The 19,339-nt window shown below is 43.0% G+C and overlaps 1 protein-coding gene across 2 annotated transcripts in view; it reads left to right on the top strand.

The window, feature by feature from the left end:
- tgfbi (transforming growth factor, beta-induced) overlaps positions 1–19,339 on the top strand; it is a 55,736-nt gene that overhangs the window by 679 nt on the left and 35,718 nt on the right. For both annotated transcript variants that reach the window (XM_041990323.1, XM_041990322.1), the window contains exons 2-5: positions 2,217–2,315; positions 15,085–15,149; positions 15,265–15,422; positions 15,494–15,658. In XM_041990323.1, coding sequence (XP_041846257.1) covers positions 2,217–2,315; positions 15,085–15,149; positions 15,265–15,422; positions 15,494–15,658 — 487 coding nt within the window. The remainder of the gene's footprint in view (positions 1–2,216; positions 2,316–15,084; positions 15,150–15,264; positions 15,423–15,493; positions 15,659–19,339) is intronic.

Below are 19,339 nucleotides of genomic sequence, written 5' to 3'. Positions count from 1 at the left end.
CACGTTTTATTTTAGAACACCAGAACCGTCCACGTGGTTCTGGCTGGTCCAAAGTCACCATGACGTCACGGTGAAGGTGTCAGAGATGATGAAGGTGATGGACATGAGGAAGGTGGTGGAGAAGGTGATGAAGTTAAGGCAGGTTGAGTTTAGTTGTAACAAGCAAACAAAATGATCATACATTAATGGACAAATAAAATAATAATAAACTGATAAATACATATTCTATTTACATTTCCAAAAACTTATTTTATCCCACTCCAACGTAATAAATCAATAATATTTAATTATTTAGCTTCCTATCAATAGAAAAATAATAATATCATTAGTCTTTTTATCATTATAATACAATAATAACAAAAAAAAAAAGAGAAATAAACAGTGATAATCAAAAACCCCTCAACTTTTCGTTACCGTGTAAAAATAATTTATTTATACTTTTTTAAAACTGGTTTATGTATGGACTCTGCTTTCTCTTGTACGAGTGGTGGAAGTATTTGCAGTTATTGCCTCAGACCGCTGCACGGAGCATGGACGAACTAATGAAGTCTGTTTGCTTTATTTAATACAGAGATGTATCTCAAAATTTTGGTTTATACATGTTTAATTTGTGATTTCTAACTGATTTTTTTTTTTTTTTTCATTTTTGATCACCCTGGAAAAAAAACATGACTCTTTCAATAACAACCTGGTCCATCGGTATCTAACTACAACCGTTTACTGTGATTATCAACAAGTTTAATTTATTTCTAACCATGCCTTTAATTTTTTCTTTTTATTGTTAAGCACTTATAGAAGCGGTGAAGATGAGGGAGGTGGCTAAGATGATGAAGTAGATGGAGATGAGGGAGGCTAGGGAGGTGATGAAGATGATGAAGTAGATGGAGATGAGGAAAATGATGGAGATGAGGAAGATGGTAGTGTAAGGGGGGGTACATACGGTGAGGGAGTGGTGGAGATGAGCGAGGTTGGAGGTGATGGCGGTAATGAAGGTTATGGAGAAGATGGACGTGAGGAAGGTGACAAAAGTGTTGAAGGTGATGCATTTTTTTTTAAGTGATTTAAGGAGAAATCGCTGTGGTGTGTTCAGGGTTAAACCTCAGCGTGGGATCTCTGACGTGTTTCTGGGTTGGTATTTGTGTTTTCACCAGCAAAAAATGGGCGGGGCGCCAGAATATCCAATATGACCCGTGCTACGTTTTTGGGACCTTTCTGATGGAGTCCCACTCTAATGGATCTGACCCAAAAGGTGGAGCTTGACACACGGCTGTCCGTGGTCTGGTTTAAAGCGTCATGACTTCCTGTGTGAGTCGGCAATAAGAAGACAGCAGGAACAGCTCCATGTTTAAATACATGGAGAACTTTGTTGTTTAAAGCCAAGAAGAAAGAACACAAACCACCGTCCTACTCCTTCGTTTCTGTGTTGGTTCTTCTTCATTATAGTTCAAGGATTCAATTCAAGTCATTTTACTGCCCCAAACGGGAAACTTTGTCTACAGACAGGTCCCCAATGATAGTCAAAGTCAAAGTCAGCTTTATTGTCAATTCTGCAGCGTACAGGACAAACAGAGAATTAAAATTCTCTCAAACCTCGGTGCTGAAATACAAGAATGAAAGCTGATAACCATAAAAAACAAAGCAAGTACTATCACTTAGTAAAAAACAGACATTACAACATAAACAATAAATCCATTCACATGCACCAGACATAACAATCCGATAAAATCACCAATAGAAACTACGAAGGAATTAAAAACCACTAAAATGAAATTAAAAAAGAAAACACCCAAAATGATCCTTCACCAATTATAAAAAACACAAATTAAACCGCAAAAGAATAAAACCACCACAGAAAATACAACCACTGAATAAAACCATAAAAAATAAATAGAAGGCGTTTTGCTGCATCATTCTATTTCACATCTGTCCTTTGCTGTCCGGCTACCAGTGGAGGGCGTGCTTGGCAGAGGTCAGGACTGCCGAACCAAAATGTCCCGCACCGACCCGGACCTGCTGGTGGAAGCGGAATATTTCTGTGGTCTTCATCAATATGTGTGGATCTGAAATGTTCCCTGATTTCTGTTTGTGTGTCCACTCCTCCATCCCCCTGTCCTCCTCACCCTCCATCCCCCTGTCCTCCTCACCCTCCATCCCCCTGTCCTCCTCACCCTCCATCCCCCTGTCCTCCTCACCCTCCATCCCCCTGTCCTCCTCAGGCCGAATGTTTGTGCCATGCAGCAGCTTAAAGGAACCAACAAGAAATATTTCACCAACTGTAAACAGTGGTACCATCGGAAGATCTGCGGTCAGCCCACGTGAGTCACACCAAAACCTGCATCCGTCCTCTCCGTGTCCTGTCCTCTCTCAGTGTTCTGTCCTGTCCATTTTCTGTCTTCTCCAGTTTCCGTCCTCTTCATGTTCCGTTCTCTCCGTGTCCTGTTCTCTCCATTGAACCGGTTCAATGTTTCTGGAATGTCCTTCTTTGGACCTCAGTGTAACCTCAGTGGAGGAAACGTCCTCATCCTGGCAGAACCATCAGCGTCCATCTGCCTCTGTGGACACCTGCCGTGAGAACTGGATTTCCATTTAATGGGACCAGACAAATTTATACGTTTGAGTTCTGAGGTTTGTGAATCTGAATCCAGGTCCAGTTTTAGACTTTCACACCTGATGAGTTTCACGCTGTTCTGAACTTACAGCCGTGAGATGTCCACTCGACCAGAACCGAGGTTTGATTAGCTTCTGGTGTGAAACAAAAAAAGACCAAAGTTTAAAGAGAAACTCGGTTTTGGTTGGTTCTTCTGAAATAATAATCTCTCTGTGTCAGAACTCCTTTGAACCAATAAGAGTCCAGTTTGGCACAATGATGGATGATGTCATCAGGTGCATCAGAGATCAAATGTTGACAAAGGAAAACAGAACCTCTGTTTGGACCTTCAAGTGCGAACAGTTCAGATGTTCAGAACCAGCAGCAATAAGGCTGTTTTCTGTGGTAAAATGAGCACTTGAACTCAGCACAGAGAACCCATGCTCTCATCACAAATAGAACTTAAACTTAGAATGGAGAGGACATGAACGCACCACAGAGGACAGCTACAATCCCGGGAACGGTCTCAGTACAGATGATAATCTGAGCCGAGCTCTTTCAACTAAGTTTTCAGGATCCTCCAAGTTCTGGATCAGATCCGGAAACTTTAAAATACCACTTTATTTTTTTTGTTTGTTTGTTTTTATCTTCATGCATCAGAAAACAGAAACCTGTAAAGTCTTGTTAAAATGTGTTTTTGGTCACTGAATCTCACAACTTAGTGTGGGACAGCTTTCAGGCTCTGGTTCAGCATCAGAACTCAGATCAGAACACACTTCTTGAACGTCAGGTATTTTCCTGCAGTGAGGCGTTCGCTGCACACACTGCTGTCTTTGTGAGGAGCGACACCAGTGGTCTGATCAAACAAAACCTGAACCCTGAAACCAAGAGTGAGCCCTCAAGTGAGCCTTGTCTGTCAGCGAAGTCCAGAACCAAAGTCTTCCACAGACAGAGAAGTCCTCCTACCCTGAAGCTGGTCCTCAGAGGGACAGATAGACCCAGTTATTCTGATCCGGCTCAGCCCCTGCTGAGACCCTCATTAACAGAGTGTGTGTGTTTCCCTGTAAACACCAGAACTGGGTCCTCGGGGTTGGTCCGACGGTCTGTGGACGTTCTGTTTGGGAGAAGCACATTCTTGACTTCCACCCGGCTGCAGCGAACCGTCCCTGTGGAGCTGTGAAGGTGAGGAAGCTGACGGTTGAATGATGAAGATTTAAGAGACAGAGGTTTGTTTTTCCTCCAGAGGTCAGAACACAGCGGCCCGACTCGGTCTGTTTATCCAGTTTCAAAAAATAAAAATTTTCTGGTAACAGATAGAAACCTCTGATGGATCATGGTTCTACTGCTTCACATCCTGGTTCAGTGAAATCCTAAAGATATGACCAGAACCTGGCAGATGGTCTGCTGTTCCTTCTACCAAACAGGTCACATGACCCTCCGCTCCTCATATACCTCCACTAGCTACCTATGGGTGCGTCAGTCAAGGTTCAGAGAGACTTCTGGTTCCGCAGCAGCTAACTCATACAGGTTCTGGTCCTTTAACAATGATTCAGGAATGTCCTCTGGTTCTGTCAGGTTCACTCCAGACTCTTCTCATCTGTAGCTCCATGATGGTGGACCAGTTAAAGAGAACACCTGAACACACCACACTCACACTGGCCGTGGACATCTGGACCGGCTCTGACAGCAGGGTTCTGATGGATTGAAGTTCAGAACTTTGGATCAAAGTTTCTTCTGAATTAATTAATCAGCTGCTGAGTAAATGAAGCATCTTACAGTCAAAGGAGCTCTGAATGAGGCTGAGATCAGAGCACAACATTCTGACAGGTTTTTGACACCGGGTTGACGCCAGGCCAACTCCGGTCTGACACCGGGTCGACGTCAGGCCAACTCTGGGCTGACACCGGGTCGACGTCAGGCCAACTCTGGGCTGACACCGGGTCGATGCCGGGCCAACTCAGGGCTGACACCTGGCCGATGCCGGGCCAGCTCCGGGATGACACTGGGTCAACAGTACCTGGCCGGTACTGGGCTGGTGTTTGTGGTGTTGATGTTGGAGTCTCTGCAGCTCCTCAGAGGATGGTCATGCCAGCTGATTAGTGCTGCAGGGTGCTGGTCTGGGATTGGCTGATCTGTGGCATCATGCAAAGTTCTGGGCACCCAAAGCTTGGGAGCCCAGAACCTTTGTGTCAGGCTGTTCTTTGGATGTTTGTGGGTGGAGCTCTGAGTTCTGGTGAGACTTGGCGCTTCTCTTACGCAGCTCAAGTAAACCAGCTTCTCTCAGCACTGACCGGTGGGCTGGTTTCCATGGAAACGGCAGCTTCAGCACTTTTACACAATGACTCATCTGTTTTTCATTTCCGATGTTTACATTCTCCTCTCCTCACTCTCATCTGCTTCTGCTTTCTTCCTTCTCCCTTGTCATCTTCCACCCTCTTCTTTCTGTCTTCTTTTTTTCCATGTATCCCTCATTTTCTCTTTTTTTTATTGAACTTTTGACGTCTGCCTTTCCACCTTTGCTGTCTCTTCCAACTGGTCCCAGTTCAGGATGGTTCTGGACAGTTCTGAAAGGTTCCAACAAACATCAGCAGAGAATCAGGAAGTGAGCTTTTCTGTGGAGGTTTGAGGAAGTGAAGCTGGAGGACCTGAGCGGCTCGACACACAAATCATACAGAGCACACACACTCAGAAGCTGTGTGGTTTAGGTGGGGGTGTTCTCAGTCAAACAGATGGGCCTTTGTCTGCAGCTCTGGATCTGTGTGGGTCAGAGGTCAGCAGAAGGAATACTCATAACCACCCCCCCGCCCTCCAGCTGAACTCAAACATTCAGGCCACGTTTGCATTTTCAGGCCTGGTTGTCATGTTGAAACAGAACCAGAGCATCGGCCACATCATGGTTGCTGCAGCTGCTGGTGACGACATAACTCATCAGGTTCTGGAAAGGGAAACAGGTTCTTACAGGAAATGGTACCAGACTCAGTCGTGAGCAGGATTTTGGTCGTGTTCTTATCCTGCAGAGCTTCAAAACCATTATAAAATCATCATACATTAATATTTTGTCTACTTTTTTTCATAAATGATTCAAACAAATTCAGACCTACTCAAAACTACCAAACATTCAATCATTTAATGGTTTTAACTCTTTAAATGCTGTTATGATTATTTGAATTATTGCATTATTACAAACAACACAAAAGATTAATTATTTTACATTTAACAAGCATTAGGGGCTCATCTGGGGTTGAGTAGAGTCTTGTTTATGTCAAAGATTAGCAACAAAATTCTTTACTTGCATTGCTATTCTTTATGTAGTTTCAAAAACTCCCTCTGGGGACCTTAGTGGCATTAATGTATATACACAAAAACTGCTGTTAAAAATTATAAATCTGTTTTTTTTTCTGCTTTCTTTTTTCATGAATCACTTGAACAGCTTCAGACCTGCTCAAAACTACCAAACATTCAATCATTTTAGGATTTTAACCCTTTAAATGCCGGTTTAATTTTTGAAATGTAATAATTTTCTATATAATTAGTATCAGGAGAACAATTTGGTGGTAATTAGAGTCTTGAATATGTAAAAAACATCTGCAGCAGAAATGTTCCACTGACTTCCATTAAAACAATATATTTTAATCTCACAGTCACCACATTCTTTAATGTCAGCATTTCATTTAGGAGAAAAGTAGTGATATTTGACATTTTTACTGGATTCCACCAGATGAAATTGTTTTCCTAATGTAGTCAGACGCAGGAAAGTTATATTATGAAGTCGTGGGACAACCAGGGACGCCAAGAGTGAACTTTTTCGTGTGTGTGTAATAATTTCTGATTATTAAAATGCTGATCAGATGTTTATTAGGAATTATTTCACACATACATACATACATACACACACACACACAAAAATCTTGGTGCCCCCTGGTAGTTTTAAAATAGTAAACTTTTCAAATAAGAAAAGCTATTGCACAAATTCAATAGGCATAAGCATAACAGCCAAAACTCACAGAAAATTGTTTAAAAAGTTTGAAACTTGGAGAAAAATGCCTGAGGGGGGCATAGGACTTAACCTGACTTTGAAAAAGTTTTATAATCATCTGAACTGGACTCAATCAGAACCTGTCTGCAGTCCACAAGGTACCAGATCCTGTCATAGCAGGGTCACAGAGCCTTTGGGCCCCTGGGGGCCATCTAACTGTACAAAGCTGGTTCTGGGATTCTTCTGGGTTCTGGTTCTGCTTCCTGGTTTCAGCCAGTGTTTCTCCTCCTGCCGACATGTTTCTCTTGGGTTTGGGAGTAGTTTTGGATCAGAGCCCGGCTCCTCTGCAGAGGTGAAGGCCGGCTCTGCACTGATGTGGAAGCTGTTTTTTCTTGGTTGGAAGTTTCTGGAACGTTTTCCCCAGAGCGGCTGAATTACTGCGAGCTCCGTTTGTTTTGACAGAAATCCACGGCAGCCATCTTTGTTTATGTGGAGAACAAACGGGAGTCAAGTTTCCATCTGGTTTGATAATCAGAACCGTGTGTGTGCCAACATACACACAGTAGCTGGTCTCCATCTGTTTACATTTACTGGAGGCGTTCTGGGAGATTCTCGTCTTTCAGTTTTATTTTATTAAAGGAGCTGCAGCCAGAGGCCTGAGAGCCGGGCCAGGGTCAGAACTCAGACTTGGCTCTGTGTGTTGCAGAAACCTGGTTTAATGGAACATCAGACTTCCTGACCTCTGACCTGTGGCAGTTGGACATTCGTCCTGTTTCAGATGTTTGTGGCGTTCCTGTACGTTTCACATCTGGCTCCTTTATACTCGGAAAGCTACAAAATCTGGATCAAACTGGATTTATATCCTGCTTTATGCTGATCTCTGAAGACACGTTGAGGTTTTCTGAGTTACTCCACATCTAGGTTCTTCCTCAGCAGTAGAACTTCATCAGAGCAGAAACCCAAAGAGATGCAGAGAGTCCATCTGTCAGAGAATAAAACTCCTGGTTTCACATCTGCTGCTGCGTTTGGTCCTTAGTCCTTGTTTTCTCAGCTTCTTTCAGACCTCCACTGTTGTTAAATAAAGATGACAATCAGAGAAACGTCAGGTGGAATAACAACTGATTCTCTAGTGTCATTAAAAATAAAAGCTTGTTTCTGTGGGGGATTCAAAGCTGAGGCAGTTTCCAGCTCCTCCTGGACTGGCTCACCTTGAATGAAAGTTAGTTGGTGAGTTTGAATCTGAGTTTTGTGAATTCCAGCAGCTTCGTGTGAGAGGAAATAAAGCTGCTTGGATTGTCACCTAGTCCGTTCTTAATCCACGTTATGAACACAGAGACATGAATAGGACAGATGGCAGCTGTCACATGTCACCTGGAGACGTCTCACCTACAGATCAAAACACCACCTCGTGATCTTCACCTGCGGCGTTTCCAGCAGGGGGCGTGTAGCAACCAGTAATGTATCATTTTGGCCATTTTAAATGTCATGAAGCCAATAAATGTAATAACTTACCAATAATATAATCATACCTAATTTGATGAGCAAACCACAAAAACACAGTTAAAAAATCTTGTATTTCTGAGAAATAAAAGCAGTTGTAATAGGAGCCTCAAATTCATTTCTGTCCCTTACATGTGTAAATGGGTACATCCATTTCAAGCGTCATCGTCCTCATGCTCTCATGCACCCTTTTTGTTGACAGGGTAGTTAGGAAATATATCCACTAAAGGGCAGAGTTCAGAGTTGTGATGTCAGTTTCTGACAACAACAAACAGGAGATCATGGTAATGTTCATTCTCAGAACGACTCATTAAAGAGGCTGCACGGTGCGTGGCGGTGGTCTGTGCGGCAGTTCAATACATTTTGACTTCCTTTGTTCCTTTTGTGGTCAAGATTCAGCTCAACACTGCACCCACAGTTTCCGGCTGTACTGCATCCATAAGCGCTCCGAAAACAGAACAAAATATGCATGTAAAGGAAGCACGAGATGGACAGATGGCTCCGTATCCACCCGTAGCATAGAGCATAAATGGGCCTTCACACACCAGGATAGTCCGGGAAACTCAGTTTGCTTGGGAGGGGAATTGTGATTTTTCACATTACACTTACACAAGTGGACTAAACGTCCTGGACGTCATGCAGTTACAACTGCACACCAGGGGTGATATTACCTGAAACACCCACTGACCAAAAGAAAGAAGAAGAAGAAAACGTCTCATTGACTGGCCAGGACTGTGAAGCACTGTTGGGTTCACTGCATGGCTATCACACTGCAAACAAACCCCACCAGGGTTCACTTGCATGGGAACAAAAACCTCTCTTTTTAAGCAGACCAGTGTTCACTGCTTTGTTCAAATTGCTGCAAACAGATGGTAGTATCTATGGCAGCAGACCAGGGTTTGTCTACAGCAAACACAATGGCACCTGTGTGACGTTGCTTTGATGGGTGACTTTGCTAAAACCATGTCTTACTCCGTAGTTTTCTCTGGACCCCTGGCAGATCTGACCAGTAGTGACATGTTTAGCTCCACGTCATCCAGCTGCTGGCTGTCCAGAAAACAACGTGGGCTTTACAGATAACTGGAGAAGTTTCTGGAGAAAACTTGGTCTTATTAGGAAAGACGGCATTCATCCCACTTTGGATGGAGTAGGAATATGGACATTTTTATTAGTCATTTTAGCTCATGACAGCTCAGGGTTGAGACCAGGAGGCAGACATGTAGTCTTGCTTCTCTGCAGGCTCCCACCTGCCGCCACCCTCCCAAAATCCCATAATGACTGTGTCTGCCCCCCCACCACCCAGAATGAATAAATCAAAAAGCACATGTGGAGTAAATCATGAAAACCTCATAACAATCACAACAATAAATTTAACAGACCAAAAAAGAAAACCCTTAAATCTTGCTTGCTGAATATCAGATCTCTTTCTTCTGTTAGCCAGTGACCTGGTTGGTGATCGGTATATTGATTTATTTTGTCTTACAGAAACCTGGCAGCAGCAGGAGGATCATGTTCGTATTAAAGACTCTAATCCACCTCACCGTTTAAATTTCACTTCTGCTAGCTGTAGTGTATCATCCACCTGGACCTGGATTTTTCAGACCTCTTATTGTTTAGTGCTGAATGCTGATAAAGTCATTGTACTGCGTGACTTTAACATTCATAATGAAAATACCATCTTAAGCATTACTTTTAACTCTATATTAAATTCAGTTGGCTTTTCACAAAAATGTCCACAGACCTTCTCGTTCTCATCATCATACTCTTGATCTTCTTCTGACATACGGCATCGATAGTGGAGAACTACCAGTTTGTCCTCATAACCCTGTTCTGTCTGGTCATCTCTTAATAACTTTTGAGTTTACTTTACTAGACTACACAATGACTGAGGAAGTTTCATTATAGTAGATGTTTGTCGATTTGTGCTGTTTAAGAAATCAGTTTCATCATTTCCTACAATACTGTATGTCAATATACATATATATATATATATACTGTATATATATATATATATATATATATATATATATATGTGTACAATACTACACAATGTTGGTTCCATACAGTTGGTCCTCTAAAAAAAACAGATAACCAGTAAGAAGGAGCAGCTCCTTGATTTAATTCACAGCTTCGAACTTTAAAAAAGACCTCAAGGTAAGTGGGAAGAAAATGGCCTTCATCTGGTCTAGAAAAGTCTCACTTAGCCTGAAAAGAGAGTTTAATAGTATTTAAGAAAGCCCTGCGCACGGCTACAAGGAGTTCAGAGGAGAACAAGAGCAAGCCCAGGTTTCTCTTCAGCTCTGTAGCCCGGCTGACTAAGAGCCACAGTGCCGTTGAGCCATGTATACCTTTAACTCTCAGCTGTGATGACTTCACGAGTTTCTTCATAAACAAAATTGTTTCTATTAGAGAGAAGATCCATGATATCCTTTCCACTATTGATGAAGTCTCATCTGTAGCAGCTTTAGAAACGTCTGCAGAACCTGATTTATGTTGGACTGTTTCTGTGCTGTACAGCTCTCTGAGTTAACCAAAATCAAAGCTTCATCTAAACCAGGGGTCTCCAACTCCGGTCCTCGTGAGCTACTGTCCTGCTGGTTTTAGATGTTTCCTACTACAACACACCTCTGCACAAGCCTGTTAATGACACAGTGATTTGAGTCAGGTGTGTTGCATCAGGGTAGAAACTAAAACCTGCAGGACCGTAGCTCATGAGCACGGAGTTGGAGATCCCTGATCTAAACCTGCTGTAATCAAATCTTTACCTAAAAATGACTCTTGATCCAGGGATGTTAGCTAATTATTGTCCTATATCCATCCTCCCTTTTATGTCCAAAATTCTTGAGAAAATAATTGCAAGTGAACTTTGTGCCCAGTTGAGCAGAAATAATCTGTTTGTAGAATCTCAGTCAGGATTTAGAGGTCATCGTAGCCCAGAGACAGACCTGGTGAAGGTTACCAGTGATCTTCTCATGGCCTCAGATAAAGGACTCCTGTCTGGACTCATCTTGTTAGATCTCAGAGCTGCACTCGATACCATTGATCACAACATTCTGCTACAGAGGCTTGATTGTGTTACTGGGATTAAAGGACCTGCAATAGGCTGCTTTAAGTCATATTTATCAGATAGATTTATGTTAATGTAAATGATGAATCTTCCTCACACACCACAGTTACTCATGGAGTTCCTCAGGGTTCTTGGACCAATACTTTCATGTTTTACATAATATCATTAGACAGCATGGTGTAAACTTTTATTGCTATGCAGATGAAAATAATCCGTTTGTTAGATTACAAAGATGTTTTCAAGACATAAAGACCTGGATGACTCTGATTTTCTCCTTCTAAATTCAGACAAGACTGATGTCTTTGGACCTAAAAATCTCGGAACACAATTGCCTAGCTATGTAATTCATCAGGATGGCATTAATTTGGCTTCCAGTACTACAGTGAGGAACCTTGGAGGTATTTTTGACCAGGCTTTGTCCTTTGGCTCGCATATAAAACAGGTTTCTAGGACTGCCCTTCCGTTACTTCAAGATTGGATAACTGCAATGCCTTATTAATGGGCTGTTCCAAATATTCCCTGAAAAGTCTCCATCTGATCCAAAATACTGCAGCGAGGGCTGTGGTGAGAACTAGTAGGAGAGATCATATTTTCTAGTTTTAGCTTCTCTTCATCGGCTCCCTGTTAAATCTAGAATAGAACTTAAATTTCTTCTCCTCATATAAATCTCTCCATGACCAGTCTCCATCGTATATGAAAGATGCCATAGTTCCTGATATTCCCAACAGAGACTCTGGGAAGTGGTTTCCAGAGTCTCTAAGAGTCCAATGGGAGGCGGAGCCTTCGGATATCAGGCCCTCTCTAATGGAACCAGCTTCCAGTTTGGGTTTGGGAGGCAGACACCCTCTCCACCTTTAAGATAAGACTGGAAATTGTCCTTGTTGATAAATCTTATAGTTATGGATGGCCTAGCCATTCCTTAGCTACGCTGCTATAGGCTTGGACTGCTGAGGGACGTCCCATAATGCACTGGGCTCTTCCTGGTATCTGTCTGCTCCTTATCTTCCATGCAGAAACATATGACAGTACTGGCATCATTAACGTAGTTCTCTTCTGTCAGCAGACCTTCCTGGATAAAAGTTGCCGTGTCTGTTAGTCTCTCTTTCCTGTCCTCTCCACCCTAACCGGTCGAGGCAGATGGCCTTCCTCCCTGAGCCGGTTTCTGCCGGAGGGTTTTCCTTCCTGGTAACAGGAGTTTTTCCTTTCCACCGTCGCTTCTTGCAGCTCAGGATGGGGGATTGGATCAAAGTGGAGATTCAGATCATTTGTCAGATTTCCGTGACCCGGAAGTTTCTGTTTCCTGCTTTGTGTGTTTTCCAAGTGGCGATATAATATTATATGGGATCAGTGTGGTCCTGCAATGGTTCCCAAATCTTTTGAGCTAGTTAGCTGAGTTAGTGTTCAACAGGTGTTTCAGACTCTTCATCGCGCTCTGGTCACAGTCAGCCATTATGTAGTCGTAGATGAAATGAATTCTTCTCAGTGTTTTCCTGACATTGCCGCCACCAACTGGGACAGAGTGTGGACCAGTATGTCAGATGGGACGACTGAGTGGGTAATTGTGTGCTATATCAAATGGGTCATCCTGCAGCCACCCTCTGAAAATGATCAGAATCCTCATAAATAAGGAGGATGAAGTGGTTTTTAGTGGATTCGGTTCACTGATGTGACAAGGCACCTAAATGTCCTAAATCAGCTTTTCTTGCCAAAACCATGCCAAATTCTGATTTTTAATTTGGTGCAAGTAATAACTTTGTTAGTTCAAAAAATGAATGTGTTAATTCCACAGATCACTCTCTTTGCATTAACACATCCATTTTGACAGCTCCAGTAAAAGTCCCACATTTATTTGATAAATCTATATTTTTTTACAATGATCTGGCAAACCTTTGAAATCATCTTGGGACCCCCAGTTTGAGAACGGCTGTAGTAGCTATATGGCTCTCTAGCTCCTCACAAAACGCGTTCTGCTTTTGGGTGGATGTTGGTCCTTCAGGGAGACAGGCGGTGGGATCACCGGGGTGACCGTGCAGCCCACAGAGGCCAGCTGGTAGAGCGTGAGCAACCCCAACAACAAAGGCGACGGTGCTGGTCTGCAGCACCAACAAACTAAATATTAAAATCAATTCCTGTCTTCTGTTTTTCTAGTTTAACGTCTTGTCATTTAATTTCAAATCAAAAGTGAAAAACAGCTAGTTTTTATTTTTTTTTGTTTCATATAAGATAAGCTGATTATTTATAATTTGATTTTCAATTTTAAACTGAATATCAATTGAACTGAATTGAATTGAACTGAATTGAATTGAACTGAATTAAATTTGATTGAATTGAATCGATTTGAACTGAATTGAATTGAACTGAACTGAACTGAATTGAATTGAATTGAACTGAACTGAACTGAACTGACCTGAACTGAACTGAACTGAACTGAACTGAATTGAACTGAACTGAACTGAACTGACCTGAACTGAACTGAACTGAACTGACCTGAACTGAACTGAACTGAATTGAATTGAATCGATTTGAACTGAATTGAATTGAACTGAACTGAACTGAATTGAATTGAATTGAATTGAACTGAACTGAACTGACCTGAACTGAACTGAACTGAACTGAACTGACCTGACCTGAACTGAACTGAACTGAACTGAACTGAATTGAATTGAATTGAATTGAACTGAACTGAATTGAATTTAATTAAATTTACTGCCTCTCCTTGAATCGTTACTTCTTTTCCGTTCAGGTTTATGTTAAGGTAAACAGGAAGTGGGGCACCCGGTGGTTTTAGTGTTTTTCCTGGTGGTTTGTACCGGTCCCCCGTCAGGCGTCTGGTTGAGCTGCAGATTCTTCTTCTCTCAGAGGAAATAAGCTTTACGAGTCCAGACGGCGGTTCCCCATTTGTTATGGAAATCTCTACAGGAGGTCCTGAAGGCTCGGCTTGGCCTGCATGTGTCATTACATCCCACATGGAGCTGGAATCTCAGTCTTCCAGCAGACGGACGTCCTCGGTTCCACCTGGTCCCTCTGCCTGTAAATCCTGCAGTCTGACCCATCAGGGGAGCCCACAAGCTGAGCCACTGGTTCTGAGAACCATCCTTGAACCTGGCCCAGCTGCAGTTCTCAGTCTTGATGTTATCACATTCCTGGTATTCTGGACTCTGCAGGGCTCTGACAGTCCCTGTGGTAACATTTTGAGACTGGTTTCTGGTCCTCCCATGACCCAGGAACTCCTCCAGACTCAGGGCTCACGTATCCCGTCTGACCTGATCTAAAAAAATCCAAACTTCATTCAGTCTGCGGTTCAGTTACAGTCCAGTTCAGGTCCAGAACTGTTCTTTTTTTATCAGAACCTTCCAAACAGATGTGATCCTGTTCAGAAACATCCTGATCGGTGAGAGAAAAACTGAACCAACATTAATCCTGGAACTGGACCAAAAACACACAGGCGGTTCTGTGTGTGTGTGTGTTTATTACAGTAGCCGTGGCAACAGCTGCCTTTAGTTCTGGTTTTAATCTCAGTCCCAGACCACATGAGTGTGTTGAGAACTCGTGTGAGGTTCTGAGGTCTGATTCTGGTCCCGCTTCTAGTTCGGGTCCAGGTTGATCAAGATCCAGACCTCCATCAGAACTGATGTGGTGTTCCTGGAAGTTTTGAGTTCATGACATCATGGAAACCGACTGCAGACTCTCAACTCATAACTTTATTAGCATCATTATTCACAGACAGGAATTTATGTGTCTACTGCAGCAGAGGGAACGGACGTCTTCAAAGGTTTTTGACACTTTTATGGACAAACATGTTGTTACTCCCAGAATCTGAATGAGACCCAAGGACGACTCTGCATGAGGACAGGGATAAGGGTCCAGAGGGGTCCTCGTGTGTTGTATCCTCTGATGTCTTCATCTGTCACCATGTTTTATTGTGTTCTTGTGTCTTTGTCGTGTCCTCTGCAGAGTAATCACCTACGAGTGCTGTCCAGGTTATGAGAAGATTCCTGGAGAGAAGGGTTGTCCTGCAGGTAGAACGTCTGAAATGCTTGAATGCCTCACTGAGTTTGACTGCAGAATTTCTGAGGTCAGTGAAGGCACCACCTTTTAATGACTGAAGTGTGGTTCCTGTGTTTGTGGTTGCAGCACTGCCTCTAGTGAACATCTACAACACTCTGGGTGTAGTTGGAGCCTCCACCACGCAGATGTACACTGACCGAGCCAGACTGAAGGAAGAGATCGAAGGTCCTGGAAGCTTCACCTTCTTCGCTCCAAGCAATGAGGCCTGGGCCGCCCTGCCAGCAGTCAGTACACCCCAGATAACAACTTAGAATAGGTTCAAAGCATGTAGGTGATGATGATGTTCACGCTGCAGGAAATCCTGGATGCTCTGGTGAGCAACGTGAACATTGAGCTGCTGAACGCTCTTCATTATCACATGGTGAATCGTCGGCTGACCTCCGAGGACCTGAAGCACGGATCATCCTTCCCCTCCATGTACCAGGAATCACACGTCCACATCCATCACTACAGCAACGGGGTGACTCCACACACGCTAACACACTGTAGCACACTAGCACACAGTGTGACACACTAGCACACAGTGTAACACATTAGCACACACTGTAACACACTAGCGCACATTGTAACACACACTGTGTAACACACTAGCACACATTGTAACACACACTGTAACACACTAGCACACATTGTAAGACACACTGTAACACAGTAACACGCTGTAACACACTAGCACACAGTGTAACACACTAGCACGCATTGTAACACACACTGTAACACACTAGCACACAGTGTAACACACACTGTAACACACTAGCACACTCTGCAACATACTAGCACACAGCGTCCCACACTACCACATAGTGTAACACACTAGCACACAGTGTAACACACTAGCACACACTGTAACACATACTGTGTAACACACTAGCACACATTGTAACACACACTGTGTAACACACTAGCACACATTGTAACACACACTGTAACACACTAGCACACACTACAACATACTAGCACACAGTGTAACACACTAGCACACACTGTAAGACACTAGCACACATTGTAACACACACTGTGTAACACACTAGCACACATTGCAACACACACTGTGTAACACACAAGCACACATTGTAACACACACTGTAACACACTAGCACACACTACAACATACTAGCACACAGTGTAACACACAAGCACACGTTTGTAACCCACACTGTAATACATTAGCACACAGTGTAACACACGAGCACACATTATAAAACACACTGTAACACACTAGCACACAGTGTAACACACTAGCACACACTGTGACACACTGGCACACAGTGTAACACACTAGAACATAACACACTAGCACACACTGTAACACACTAGCACAGATTTTAACACACAGTGTAACACACTAGCACACATTGTAACACACAGCGTCCCACACTAGCACATAGTGTAACACACTAGCACACAGTGTAACACTCTAGCACACACTGTAAGACACTAGCACACATTGTAACACACACTGTGTAACACACTAACACACACTGTAAAACACTAGCACACACTGTTACACACTAACACACACTGTTACACACTAGCACACAATGTAACATACTAGCATACACTGCAACATACTAGCACACAGTGTAACACACTAGCACACACTGTAACACACTAGCACACATTGAAAGACACTAGCACACACTGTGTAACACACTAGCATACATTGTAACACACACTGTAACATGCTAGCACACACTGCAACATACTAGCACACAGTGTAACACACTAGCACAAAGTGTAACACACAGTGGAACACACTAGCACACATTGTAACACACACTGTAACACAGTAATGCGCTGTAACACACTAGCACACAGTGTAACACACTAGCACACAGTGTAACACGCTAGCACACTGTGTAACACACAAGCTCACGTTTGTAATGCACCCTGTAACGCATTAGCGCACAGTGTAACACACGAGCACACATTGTAAAACACACTGTAACACACTGTTACACATTGTAACACACTTTAACACACACAGTGTAACACACTAGCACACATTGTAACACACTAGAACACATTGTAACATACACTTTAACACACTAGCACACAGTGTAACACACTAACACACACTGTAACACACTGTAACACGCTAGCACACACTGTAACACATTAGCACACAGTGTAACACACTAGCACACATTGTAACACACAGCGTCCCACAGTAGCACACAGTGTAACGCACTAGCACACATTGTAACACACAGCGTCCCACAGTAGCACATAGTGTAACACACTAGCACACACTGTAACACACTAACACACTGTGTAACGCACTAGCACACATTGTAAAACACACTGTAACACACTAGCACAGACTAGCACACACTGTAACACACTAGCACACATTGTAACACACTAGCACACAGTGTAACACACTAGCACACATTGTAACATACACTGTAACACACTACCACACCGTGTAACACACTAGCACACACTGTAACACGCTAACACTCAGTGTAACACACTAGCACACAGTGTAACACAGTAGCACACACTATAACATACTGTAACACGCTAGCACACACTGTAACACACAGCATCCCACACTAGCACATAGTGTAACACACTAGCACACAGTGTAACACTCTAGCACACACTGTAAGACACTAGCACACATTGTAACATACACTGTGTAACACACTAACACACACTGTAAAACACCAGCACACACTGTTACACACTAGCACACACTGTAACATACTAGCACACACTGCAACATACTAGCACACAGTGTAACACACTAGCACGCAGTGTAATACTCTAACGCATAGTGTAACACACTAGCACACAGTGTAACACACTAGCACACATTGTAACACACACCGTGTAAGACACAAGCACACATTGTAACACACACTGTGTAACACACTAGCACACAGTGTAACACACAGTGTAACACAATAGCACACACTGTAACACACTAGCACACATTGAAAGACACTAGCACACACTGTGTAACACACTAGCACACATTGTAAAACACACTGTAACACACTAGCACACACTGTAACTCACTGTAACACGTTAGCACACACTGTAACACACTAGCACACAGTGTAACACACTAGCACACATTGTAACACACAGCATCCCACACTAGCACATAGTGTCACACTAGGACGCAGTGTAACACTCTAGCACACACTGTAAGACACTAGCACACATTGTAACACACACTGTGTAACACACTAACACACACTGTAAAACACTAGCACACACTGTTACACACTAGCACACACTGTAACATACTAGCATACACTGCAACATACTAGCACACAGTGTAACACAATAGCACACACTGTAACACAGTAGCACACATTGTAACACACTGTAACACAGCAACACGCTATACCACACTAGCACACAGTGTAACACACTAGCACACATTGTAAAACACACTGTAACACAATAGCACATACTGCAACACACTAGCACACAGTGTAACACACTAGCACACATTGTAACACACACTGTAACAAAATAGCACACAGTGTAACACACTAGCACACACTGTAACACACTAGCACAGATTGTAACACACACTGTAACACACTAGCGCACAGTGTAACACAGTGTAACACACAGTAGCACACACTGTTGCACTAGCACACAGCGTAAAACACTAGTACACATTGTAAAACACACTGTAACACACTAGCACACAGTGTAACACACTGTAACACACACTAGCACACACTAGCACACAGTAACGCACACTGTAACACAATAGGACAAAGTGTAACACACTAGCACACACTCACACACTAGCACACATTGTAAAACACACTGTAAAACACTAGCACATAGTGTAACACACTAGCACACAGTGTAACACACTACCACGCTTTGTAAAACACACTGTAACACACTAGCACACAGTGTAACACAATAGCACACACTGTAACACACTGTACCACACTAGCACACACTGTAACACACACTGTAACACAATAGGACAAAGTGTAACACACTAGCACACACTAACACACTAGCACACATTGTAAAACATACTGTAACACACTAGCACACAGTGTAACACACTAGCACACATTGTAACACACACTGTAACTCAGTAACACACAGTGTAACACACTAGCACACACTGTAACACACTAGCACAGATTGTAAC

Source organism: Melanotaenia boesemani, chromosome 7, assembly GCF_017639745.1.
Source record: "Melanotaenia boesemani isolate fMelBoe1 chromosome 7, fMelBoe1.pri, whole genome shotgun sequence".
Taxonomy (NCBI): Eukaryota; Metazoa; Chordata; class Actinopteri; order Atheriniformes; family Melanotaeniidae; genus Melanotaenia; species Melanotaenia boesemani.
Note: the sequence above shows the minus strand (reverse complement) of the source record. Positions and strands in the feature narration are given on the sequence as shown.